The following is a 13,254-nucleotide window of genomic DNA, read 5'->3' on the forward strand; positions in this document are numbered from 1 at the left end:
ACAGTCCAAATATTTGAGTTTTGTTCAATATCTAAGAAACTGTCATGCTCTTTCACACCTCGGGATAGCCCCACAAATAGCCTCTTCTGATTAAAATCTCTTCTCCTCCCCAGTCCCCTCATCTAACTTCCTTGTCCCATCAACTTTCCCTATCCCACCTACCTTTGCTGTCACATCAGCTTGGATGTCCTTTCCTCTGAGAAGTCTCTGTGGCTCTGCCAAAACTAAGCTTGATGTCCTTGACATATGCTTGTACCACACCTTGTGCTTCCTCCATCACAGTCTTTATTTATAACACTGTACTGTGGTTGTGTCAGGCTGAACCCCAGTTCCTAGCAGGATGCCCTAAATGTATTATACATGCAATAAATTATTATTAAAATATTGGATGCATTTTAGATCCCTGGTGACAGCCTTCTAAAAAACACAATCTATCATATAACCGATAAATTGCATTTATGTGTTTTCATTTAATTTTCTTCTTACATCACCATTCATAGGAAAAAATGTTTTAAGACTTAAAAATGTTTAAAATATAAAGCTATTTTTCCCTCCTGATACACACACATACAGACACACACATAATTTTTCTGTTTTCCTATCTGAACTTGGTGATAAACATGTTGAAGTAGTATCTAATTATAATACTTTTTCCTCTAATAGTTCTTCCATGTATCTACTATAAATAGTCATTGCTTTCTATACTGTAAAATCCTCAAGTAAATTATATCTGAGATAATTTTTTTTTTTTTTTTTTTTTTTGAGAAACAGCATGAAGGTTAAGGTTTCCAGGACAGGAAAAATACCAAGAGTTGAAAAGACAACCTGACTACACAGATATTTAATTCCTTCAATCTTTAAAACTGAGTGAATGAGGGACACCTGGGTGGCTCAGTCGGTTAAGTGTTTGACCTAGGCTCTGGTCATGATCTCATAGTTTGTGGGTTCGAGCCCTGCATGGGGCTCTGTGCTGATAGCTCAGAGCCTGGAGCCTGCTTCAGATTCTGTGTCTCCCTCTCTCTCTGCCCTTTCCCTACTCATGCTCTGTCTCTGTCTCTCAAAATGAATTAAATAAATAAACAAATAAATAGGGTTTTAAAAAATTAAAAAATAAAAATAAAACTGAGTGAATTAAATATCTTTTTTTGTGAGAAATATTACCTAGAATGTGAAATAATGTTTATAGATGATCTACTGATGAAAGCTAACTGCTGTACTTTGCAAGACTTTCAAGACTTTTTCTACAAAAAGTTATGTAAAGTAGAGAAGAATTATAGTTCCACTGACCTTTCCTTCCATAACTAACAAGCGTATTTACCATCAGTGACAGGAGTGCCTTCAGTTGATTAAGCCATGAAAATATTATCATGTTGTTTATAGGTACTCACATGTACTCAATGTGTTGAGCGACACCTTGTAATTTTTACGAATTTATCTTCCATTTAAACTAAAAAAGGGATGTTTGCCTCTTGTTATAGAAAATTCTCATTAAAAGGAGACTGGTGCTTCATTTTAAGTCATTTTACAATGGTCTACTCATAACAGAATTACTCAGATAAAATTATTTTGAAATTCACAGTGGTGTGTCTACACAGTTGAAACACAGAGGAATTTGGAAAAAAATTAAATTTTTTTCAATAGAGAATATCAAATAGCATGATTAAGAAGTAAGAATCTGACTTAAACAAGAAATCCTGTAGTTTAGCAGTTTGATGAAGGTAGAGAGGCTCCAAAATTGTCAAATATCCACTTATATTTGGCTTCATAAGAATACACGGAAACCTAATTTTAAGTTTAGCTTTGCCTGCCAGTTTTTATGCATGAACTGTAGCCCCAACTTGACCTTTGAAAATTAGGAGCTAATAATTCAAATTAGAAATAATTTCAACTTGAATAATCATGTCAAGTAATTAAATTTATAAGATATAAAGAAATATTTTTGAAGTTTACTTTATATTCCATTATCTTTTTTACGAACTGAAACTATTATATTTTCTCTAATGATTGATGTAAGTTGCAAAGCAAATTTAATAAGTCTTGTCAATTTTGACAGCCAGTGTGAAAAAAGAGGAAATGTTCTATGGAGTGCAAAGAGTACTAAATATTCCAAATATTGGTAAACAGCCAATTGTTTCCCAACTCCAATGCCACTCAGATCCATCTCTAAAGTTCTCAAAATTTCTTCAAAATTTTCTATCATTACCATTCAAATGATTAACCTCTGAATATTGTTCTCATGTTCACCTCAATTATTTCTTCTACTCTTATTTATAAGGTGCCTAGTTATGGGACTTCATTTGGGGACTCTGCTAAGAATATCTTTGTGACATTTTCTGTGATAGAATAATGAAATTTTAGTGTTTTAAATTGGTTAAAACCTATTCAAATCCTAACTAGATTTAATTTTATTAGGTCAAAATGACACAGAGCACATTGTGGGGAAGATAAGTGTTCATTAAATAATTACTTGATTGGTTGTCCACATTACCTGAAACATCTGATAATTATTTTTAAGTAAATGTACAAAATTGATGTAAAAATAAAATGTATAATTTATCATCAGTTCTCTAGGTAATTCTAAGAAAAGGAGATGGAATTTTTCCCCCAAAGTTTATTTAATTATTTTGAGAGAGAATGCATGTGAGCACACAGGGCAGGGGCAGAGAGAGAACCCCAAGCCGACTCAGCATTGTCAGGACACAGCCCTATGCAGGGCTTGATCTCATGAACCTAACCATGAGATCAGGACCTGAACCAAGATAAAGAGTCGGACACTTAGCCAACTTAGCCACCTAGGCACCCCAAAGGATACGGAATTTTAAAAAATTAGAGCTACTAAAACAAGTGTGGGTGATTAAACTGATGTCATTCCCTACCCTCTCCTGAAAAAAATTTTAAAAAACATGCATTGAAGGAGTAAATTTATTTTCCTGGAGCAAATGTGAGAAATCCAAACTCCAGATAGGCAGAACAACTTTACCTATGATTGAGAATCACCACTGATGGGATGACGCAACAGTTCTTTGGCCCTCATGTAAGCTGATTCTGTGGTAGGATAAAATATGTTTTATAAGAGAAACCAAGTTTACAAAAATCAAGAATACTAATGAAAAGCAGACTTTTGAGGTTTTAAATGATCTGATTTTTCTGTTCTTTTTTTAGTGTGTTTGGAAGTGGCAGCAGAAATGATGAAATATAAGCATAAAAGCAGTTTGGAAGATTTCTAACCTCTCTCATAAGACAATTGCTGGTTGAGAGTTCTTAATAAACCAACATGATCCATTTTGTTTTCCTTGTCATCTCCTTCACTATTTCCACATAGAATATATATCTGATTCTCACTGACTGCCACAAAAATGAACCATTTTGTAGGGGGCTCTGAGAGATAAAAACCTATTTGGTAATGAGGTTATATCCCAACTTCTATCAGTTAAAAGTAGAAAGCTATAAATAATACCGAAAGAACAATACAGCTGTGTGAATCTTGGCACAACAGGATGAAACTATTTCTACTGTTTGCTTCTTTTCCCCATGTCTCCTTTCCAGCGCATATAAATTCATTGCTCTGGTGGTTTTAATTTGGGCCCCAGTTTTGGCTAAATCTAAGAACTCAAAGAAAAACACAGCTGAAACCACTGCCTAGTGGCTTAACTCACAGCCTCAAATGATAGGCCTCCAACAGAGCCCAGCAGGCTTTCTGCAAAAAGGCCCCTGACTAGAGCTCATTTTGAAAAGTGGAGAGTTTGATAACAAGTCAGAAAGAGGTTTCACCATAGCTGTCTTAGGAGATTCTGCATTGCCCTACTAAAAAGAAACAGTGAGTGTTCTATGTAAGAAACACATGATAGATTTCTCTGGCACTTTTAACTGACTATGCTGGAATGCTAAAACCACAAGGTAATGACAAATTTACGTGCCCAATGAAGAGCTGAGCTATGCACAGCAATTTCTTTCATTTGCATTTGATTTATCTTATTCAGTTCTGAAGGCTCACGGGTCAGTGACTGTTCTCGAACTAGTAGACCTAAAGCCATCTATACAATTTTTGTGTTTAACTCTGCCCTTCTCTGTATTACACAGCCATAGATGATCTTGTCAATAGTTGTGATCCAAGGGTTTCTGAGAAGATGTTCAACCTTCAAATATGTTAGATACCAAAATACAGAATCTGCAGAAAGGTAATCATTTAGATTTCACTGCTGTTTTCAGAGATCTGATGGTAAATTCCTTCTGAGACTGTCAAAGATGGCACCAATGCCCGTGTGATTTAGTCTCCACGGCACCTCAGAAAGAAGACTATGAATTGCTTTTCTCTGCTGCTACTCCTCTATGGGAGAGAATTAATTCTTTTTTCACAAATTAGTGCTAGGAAAAATGAAAAGGAAACACTGACTGAAAATACACTAGGGATCTAGCATAGTATCTGCCAAGGCAGATAACTCCATTTATTAGACAAAAAGTGGAACATAGAACAGAAAGATATGCTGGGCAAGTCTTCAGTTTTGTTACTCCACATAATCACCAAAATTTCTGGATTCTGTTCCCCCACAGTAGTCCTCTGCCAGGGGCCAAATCAGACTTGGTGGCCTGGCCTGTCACTCTGCAATGTCTCTGGTCTCTGTAGTTTGCTCTGCAGATCTTCATGCATTCTTTACTTTATCTTGCTTTTCTAGTTGTGATAAGTGGTATCACTGGCCTGTGGTGAACTGATATATACCACTCCAAGCAGAACCTCAAAATTTCATATTAAAGCATGTTTTATTATTCTGTTTACTTTCTTAGCTCTGTGACTATCCCATCTAATTTCAACTCAGTCTTTTAGTAATCTTTCTCTAATAGTCCAGACTCTCAGTGGCTGTGTCCCTAATCTTAATGCTTAGTTTCATGAAAGCTGATCTTTACCACCTACTTATATGACCCTGCCAGCTTGTACTATAGCTTGAAATCCCAATTCTGGTCTTTAGGACTGAATTGCCTCTCAGAATTCGAATCTATCTGCTGACATTGTTCCAGTTCAGTATTTTGGGTACAAAAATGATGCCTCTACTACCTACTCAACACTGCAATCTTCTGCTTGTCCACGTGTTAACTCTTAACGGTACCTCCAGACCACCTGTTCGGATGCCACCCTCACCAGTTCTCTGATCAGTGTCACACTCTGGTAATACGTCATGCATTGATCCCACAGCCTGGCTTAATTACCTTCTTCTTCCAGACCCCTGCCAAAATACTCATCTTGCTTCACTTAGTTATATCTGTCTTCCTGTCATCCATAAACCAGCACTTGTATTTTTACAATAAAGTGGAGTGCAAAACAACTGCAAAGCTGAGAGGAAACTTCAAAAGAAAAACATTTTAACGTAGAAGGCTTTTTCCACATCATTTATCAATTTGGGTGTGCTTTGCATACATTTCCTTAGAGTGTGAGTCCCAGAACACATTTGACCACAATTTCAACCAGACTGTATTATAGCAGTCAAACATTCTCTCTTGACTAACTTTACAAAGGAGAGAATCAAAAACATTCTCTCTGAATGTTCAGAGAAGCTTCCCATAGAGAAGGAAGTACGTTCTGGTTTTAAACAAAAACAAAATGGCAGCTAAGCCTTTTAGAATCCAGCAACACACACAGACTGGATGCGAAAATAACCTATCCTTATCTACTTTGAATTTTACTAAGGAATTTGATGGCAAAAGATGGGCATTCACTTCAAACACTAGCTTAACAGGATAGAAAAAGAAATGTGAGAAAGAATATGTGCATGAATGAGATTTATTCTGCAATTTTATTAATATTTTCTGTGCCCAGTTTATTATTAGTGTTTCTGAAAAAGAGGAAGAATAATTTAGATGCTGGCTAGTGTGTAAAATCTGTGCAACTGTAGCGTTTACTCTCTTGGTAGATTAGTAGAAGAAGGGAAAAATCAATTTCTAGTAATATTTAGTATGGCAGCTGGAATACTGTGGTTTAATGAGGGATGTTTCAGAGTTCTAGAGCACAAAGTGGTAATGTTCATAAGAGCCAGTCCTCGTTTTTCTTGGTAACTAAATATCATTACCACATGGGTTGTAGTATTTCCATTGGTGGACATTTTTAAAAAGTAAAAATCAGTCAAGAAATTACTACTTTGTCATCACGTCTTGTAAACTTACATGACCTCTATTTTTCAATTCAAACTTTGCTAAACGCATATGCGATTCTTATAGATCTATTAGATGAGTCTCACTGCCTCAGAAGACACATAGAAAATATTTTTTAATCAAAAACTTGACTAGCATATAGGAGTGAATGTTGACAGCCAAAAAATAACCTCTCCATATCTATCTCCACTCTTTGAATATATTTAAACCATCAATTTTTGGATTTAAAGATGTATATGAAATATTTCAGTTTTAGTGAAGACAGATGGTTAATATTTTATAAAAATTTTTAAAAATGTGATAATATAATGATTCATAGTATATACTTTTCCTACATTTTTGAAAATATGATAAAGCACTAATTGTAGATTAAGGTTTTTTAATGATAAATTTAGTAAAGTATTAAATGACACTGAAACAAAAATTTTAGCAAAATAAATAAAAAAGGTAATTCAGGAAATTAGTCTGATCTCTTCCAGGATTTATTTTAAGGGATGGTTTTGAATAATTATAGTTTAAATATAAAGGTGTCAATGACCTCTGCTCCTACAATTGCTGCCTTTAGAAGGATCTGTCTGCAGAGGCACTGTCTTAGATTGCTTAATATGGAAGAGATGCAAGATTTTTTCAGTTATTAATGAAAAATTATGGAAAGTGCTGTAAGTTAATGGATTGAACACTTAATTCCACATACAACAAAACATTCAATTGATAGGAAATTAAAACCTTGAATCAATCTTCATCCAGGTTTTTGTCATAAAAAATTTTTCTAGATTTTAGAATCCTTTTCACTTGACTTTGTAACCATCTCCCTAAGTAGATAAATATATACTAGTTAGAACATCAAGTGACAATCTCAAGTATACCTATAAAAAGGCAATCCAGTAGAAACTCAATGTGGATGGCAAACAGACTTTTAAAAGAGGCCATTCCAATGTTCATTCCTGAACTTTCCTTTGGTAGAGACAATAGGGATGGGAGAATCTGATTTTTCTTAACCTATAATTCCAACAAAGTCACAGGCAACTAACAGATTAAAGCATGGTTTTTATGGCAATTGGCTACAGAGAAGAGAAACTATGGAAACTGAATTTATTACACTGCAGTTAAATGATGGAGTGGACACATTAATCATGTGAGTGTCACAAAACAATTCAAAATTGTTATTTGTAATAAGGTTTTGCATATGCTTTAGGTGGCCAGAGTTCTGACTCCATGCTAAATTGGACAGATAAAATAAGAATCCGTGAAAACAAACCTATAGTCTTTGTCATTGAAAGAAAAGGATATTGGGAAATCTCAATTTTCTTCCTCCTGTTTGACCAGTTATATTTGGCTGTTACCTTGTCTGCTAAGTTATGTTTAGACAATGCCAAAGGAATGCCGTGATAAATAAAACAATCTATAATTTAGCTGGTGTGTGTGTGTGTGTGTGTGTGCGCGCGTGTGTATGAGACTTGTCATCATACATAATAATGGTGGTTTTGTCAAATTCAATCCTCTTATAATGAATTCTACTGTACTGGATGATGATTAGCCACACTAGTTTCTCCTATAACACTCTCCCACATCAATAACACAAATGTGAGATCATTGCAACAACACAGAAGAATGTTGTTTTGCTGTTTCAACCTGCAATTTTGTAAACTGAGGAAAGGAAATTATTTACTGCTTTTTAGGATTAGTTATTCCTGATTTGGTCTTTTGGTGTGAAATTACCTAAAATCACAAAATATGCAGGTTTTTTTAATTGTGTTCTAATATTTTCAGTAAAAGAAAATGATTATATGATCATATAACAAACATGTATGATTATAATTTGTTGTCAAGTGGCTAAAATAGACTAAATTCCTGTCTATTTTACTTATTCCTGTCAGCTAACTAAAATAAGTCCCAAATGAGTGAAGTGGGAAAAAAAACATGTTTAAATTCTAAAAAAAATGTAATTTATGTTACCTTTTTTGATACTCCCCAAAAATTCAGAGTAGAGAAGAAACAGAAGCTATTTTGGAATCATGAAAAACAGACTCATAATATAAAACAAAATTGTATATTTTTCAAAAGTGCTTTTAACTGGCTAACTTAATCAATTCGAGACTGATATTAATAAGAAAAACTAACCAACAAGAAAAAAACCTTTTTCATTGAATTATGAAACGGTGAAGTCTATACAGTTGTCTTGAAAAGACATTATTTTAGTGTGTGTTATATTCAGACAGTAAGAAGGCACAAGGCTGAATGACTGGACACCATTTTGTTCTCAAAACAATAGGTTCTGAGTCCTGGGATAAATTTTGAAAACTCCTAAGGAATAAATAAAATCTTAAGAAACACAAGTGACATTTAACCAACCAATGGATCACAGTACATGCATTGTTAAAGTGGATCATATTTCATATTTACTTAAAAGATGATAGCAAAAGATTTTGCTTTGATATAACTGCTCAATTCAGTGTATTCACAGTTACCTGATAATGACCCAGATACTTCCAGGAATATCAAACAATTGTGATTGCTGTCCTTAGCCAATAGTTCCTGTCTGCTCACCCCTACACAAGGGAGGGCAAATTTATTAGGTTCCATAATTCCATAACTTCTAAAAGTCTAGTAATCAAGATATAAGATTAGAATAAATAATAGTTCCATATACTATTCATTCTAGCTGCTTGTCTTTTGTTTTGTTTTGTTTTGTTTTGTTTTTGCTGCTTGTCTATTTTGGTCTCTTACTACACGAAATACTGACTGTATGCATTGTGGACTTCTATAGAAATTTTACTACCTATATACGTGTTTCTATATATCCACACGATACGTACACATAGTTTTTCATTGTATGTATGTAATGTATGTTCACTAGAAAAAGAAACAGTACAGGTAGAGTGTTCTTCAATCACCGAGAGATAACTACAGTTAACATATTGAATATATCCTTTTATGAATATACATGCACTTCTCTATCATCTCTCTCTGGGTTATCTATACTTTATGAAATAAAAATACCATTCCTTTGGTTTTGAAATCCTTTTAGTACATCTTTTCATGTCAATTGATGCAGATCTGTATCGCTGACTTGAGACAGTTATTCCTTGATGAACACCTCGTTCAGTGTTTGGACCATGGGCTTCAGCCTCTCAGCCTTGGCGCTCACCTGAGGGTCAGGAAAGGGTAACCCGGACAGTAGGTCAAGGCAGCGAGACCAGGGATGGCGGCTAAGGTGGTGGCGGCAGAGCAGCTTCGGCACCGCGCGAGGCTGGGTCCCGACCCGGCCCCACCCCACAGGCAGTTCGGCGGTGGCGGTGCTTTTCCCCATCCCGGCTCTCTCCTCCCTTATCCGGACTGCCCACGCCCATTTTGGCTACAGTGGATGGGCAAGAAAAGTTTGAAATTGAAGTCACCACGCTGGATAACACGCTTCGTGGGCATCCCCAAACAAGTTTGGAGAATTTTGTTCGGTAGGAATTCTTATTAATTCAGAATCGAGATATGAGACAAATACCTTATTGGAAAAGTCGGCACTTTCGCCAACCAATGCATTTGAGCACAAGTGAAATTCTGCTTACCTCCAAAAGCACAGGTCTCTTCCGGGTGGCGGCCAGGCGGCGAGAGCACCGCGTTGCGGATGGTACAGGTCCGCACGCGGCGGGCGTGTCCGGCGAGGTCACGCACGCAGGCTCACAGAGGAAGGCACAGAGTCGGCGCGAACGCCTGAACCTCGAACCGCGTCCTGACCCGGAACCGCTTCTCCCGGAGGTGACCCCTGAGGCTGCTTACCCGGAAAACACAGTTGGTCTCCACTGCCTCAGCGCCACAAAAATACAGCAAAGATCTGTGGAGAGGGACTTAATTCCCGCCTGAGAAACGACTACACGCCCCACCTCGTGGTGCTGGCTGGGGTGGGTTGGAGCATGAGCACCTGGTGGAATGTGCCAGAAAGTGCCTCCCGGGAACCCGAGCCGCCTGGGCATGTGAGAAGGCTGAGGACGAGGACAGATCGGTATTGCAGTGCACGGCGGGAGGCTGCCAGGCTGGAAGACGACAGGTCTAGCGTCAGCCCGTGCCCTGCCCTGTTTCCGGAGCCCATGCGCTGTCAGGACAGGACTGAAGAGCTGTTCCTTCTTGGAGGAAGATTCCATCCCCTGTGCGTGCTGAACTGGTTGGCAGGCGGCGGGGCAAGGGCATGTTTGCCAGTCTGTCCCTCAGTGAGCTCAACAGGCACCACTGGATGTCCGGCACAGCCTCCCACCCCCACAGCCAAGGCGAAGCGGACCTCTTGTGAGTCCACACCTGCGCCCACCCTGGCCAGGTTCGAGGAAGCCTGGAAATCTTCAACAAGAAATTCATTTTAATGGCCGGGACTGTGGGTGTGGTGGAGCTGCGGGGAACGAAGACGTAGCCGATGTCCATGCGCAGGCTGAACCTGGAGTCCAGGCCTGTGATCTAACAGGATGTAGGGAAGCAGGTGCTGACTACCCGTTCCAGAAAGCTGCCCTGCGAGCCGTGCACACTCATCTCCAAGGGGAAGCCAAAAGACATCTGGAGAGTTGCTTCTAAAATGCTCCACAACAGGTCACGATCTCACAGTTAGTGGGGTGGATCCCGCGTGGGGCTCTGCCCCGACAGCACCCTCTCTCCCTCTCTCTGCTGCTACCCCACCCCTATCCCTTCTCTCTCTCTCTCTCTCTCTTTCTCTCTCTCAAAATACATAAATATTTAAAATGCTCCGCTGGAAGCCTACATTTGACTGAGCAGCCAACTCTTAAGCCCTCTGCCTGCTTTGTGGAGCCGAGGTGGGGGATGGGAGGGGGAAGGGGCGGGACTGAGCAGGATGTCTGGGCTCTTCCGGTCGAGGCCCTCTGAGATCCCACCCAGGCCAGGAACTGTGGACAGAGCTGTGTTCACGCACGTTTCTTTGGGTGTGAATTTAAGGCCAAATTTCATAAACGGTGCCAAGGGTGGGACATTTCTCTTACAGTTGAACACATTTAATGCCACCGAACACAGCTCGGTTTCCTTCAGAATTGGATACGCCACTCAGTGGAATAAAGGTTTACCTTCACCATTGCAGCTAGAAGTGGGGTGAAGTGCAGGAAGGTTAAACACAGCCTCCTGTAGGAAAACCAGGTCAATGTTCTTACCTCTGCCGGGTGTTCCCTGAGATTAGCAGTCACCGGTGGGTTAGCACCAGACTGTCCCTTCACACAGGCCAGAGGGCCTGTCAGCCCTGCCCAGCCTCCAGTGGTCCCAGGGCTAGACAAGGACACGTATTCTGCTTCGCTGAGCGTTTTTCTCAGCACAGTGTTTTCCTTCACCCTCAGTTAAGCACTGTTTTGTTCCAGGCCGAACTGTCAATGTTCCTAAGACAGAGAAGTCTCAAAGTGGGTGAGACACACCTTTGTCCCTGAGAGTCGCCCAGTTGGACCCAATATTGTGAAGGCTCTTGCCTTTTGTTTTTAATTTTAATTTTAATTTATTTATTAAAAAAATTTTAATGTTTTATTTATTTTTGACAGAGGGAGAGACAGAGCATGAATGGAAGGTGGGAGGCAAAGAGATAGGGAGACATGGAATTTGAAGCAGGCTCCAGGCCCTGAACTTCAGCACAGAGCCTGATGCGGGGTTTGAACTCACGAGCTGTGAGATCATGACCTGAGCCCCAGTCAACAGCTTAACCTACTGAGCCACCCAGGCGCCCCAACTTTGTTTTTTCGAGAGATAGAGTGCAAATGGGGGAGGAGCAGAGAAGGGGGAAACAGAGGTTATGTGCTGATAGCAGCCAGCCCTATGTGGGCTTGAACTCATGAACCCTGAGATCATGACCGGAGCCAAAGTGAGTCGCTCAACCTACTAAGCCTCCCAGGTGCCCTGCCTCTTGCCTTTGTAAGATGCCTTCCGATCGCAGATGTGCCAACATGCATGGGGCAGGATTTCTTACAATTGATGGCTGTGGTAACCAAAGCCTGTGAACATTTTAAAAGGTGGGAAACTAAGGAGCTCTAGGTTCTCCATGTCTAGATATTTAAGGAGAATCAAAGTCAGATGACTTTGCTAATATAGGATAGCTTTGTGATTCTCAAACTTGAGAACAACCCCTCCACCCCCCCGGGTTCCATGTGGGAACCCACACTGACCACCCCAATAGTTGCAATGCTGTGGTTGTCCCTGGCACATGGTAGTCAGGGGATTGCACAATATCTGGCGGCAGTTTGGTTGGAGAAAAGAGTTTCCTAGTCTTTTTTTTTTTTTTTTTTTTTTTTTTTTGAAATATTGAGAAACCTAGCCTCTGCAGTACAGATGAGAGATGGAGGAATGTTTTAGGGAAGTCAATAACCATTAAGAAAAGTCAAGATCCATATAAAGTAGATGAGGGGGTACAAAAGAAACTCAGAAGGTCTTCCTTCTGTTGAAGGGGCAGTATGTGAGCGCCTCTTCCTCCTCTCTCCCCTTCTCATTTTCGTTTTTATACAGACAGCATTTGTACTATTTTCCCTAGCATTGTCATAAGAAATATTTCTGACAAAGCAAATGATTCTTTCCAGGGGCATATAGACAAGAGGGTGCTGCCTGTCTCAGAATCAGAGTGATCGGGCAGATTGGGAAAGGTGCTTTGTTCAGCTTAGCAGCAAACTTGAGGAAATTTGACAAGCTACAGTTGAGCAGACAGAGGCAGCAAAATCCATGGAGGAGGTTGTTTATGCCTTAGCACTGTGAGGTTGGTGACACAAACAGTTGGTTCAAGGGCCATTTCCCTGGTTTCCTTTCTGATTTCTGGAAGGTGGGCAATTTGTATTTCAAGAGAGATACCTTTTTTTTTTAAACTGCCTTTTTTAAACCTTTGGGAGAAGGTTATCTCAGAAGGAAACCACCTCCTCTGTCCCCCTTTCCCTAAGCCACAGATGTTGTATAAATATAACGTAATTATTAAATTATTTTTTATCATATTGTTAATGTTATCAAAAATGTTAATATGCATATTATATAGAAATCACCTTTCTAATAAATTATATCTACTTCTGTTACAGAAATAGATGACAAGAGGGTGACCAACACACAAGCTGAAGTAAGTTTCCTTATATTTTGTATAAATAGGTGTTCAATTAAAGACATAATTAGCTT

General features: G+C 39.1%; 1 protein-coding gene and 1 long non-coding RNA gene across 4 annotated transcripts in view; one reads left to right on the top strand and one right to left on the bottom strand.

Moving 5' to 3' along the window:
* Positions 1-9,906, bottom strand: part of LOC147578576 (uncharacterized) — a 71,248-nt gene extending 61,342 nt beyond the window's left edge. The window contains exon 1 of the long non-coding RNA XR_015255373.1: positions 9,702-9,906. This is a non-coding gene — a long non-coding RNA (uncharacterized LOC147578576). The remainder of the gene's footprint in view (positions 1-9,701) is intronic.
* Positions 1-13,254, top strand: part of PPP1R1C (protein phosphatase 1 regulatory inhibitor subunit 1C) — a 124,564-nt gene that overhangs the window by 43,139 nt on the left and 68,171 nt on the right. For all 3 annotated transcript variants that reach the window (XM_025935289.2, XM_086719090.1, XM_086719091.1), the window contains exon 3: positions 13,161-13,198. In XM_025935289.2, coding sequence (XP_025791074.1) covers positions 13,161-13,198 — 38 coding nt within the window. The remainder of the gene's footprint in view (positions 1-13,160; positions 13,199-13,254) is intronic.

Source organism: Puma concolor, chromosome C1, assembly GCF_028749965.1.
Source record: "Puma concolor isolate L17-30 chromosome C1, mPumCon1.1.hap2, whole genome shotgun sequence".
NCBI lineage: Eukaryota > Metazoa > Chordata > Mammalia > Carnivora > Felidae > Puma > Puma concolor.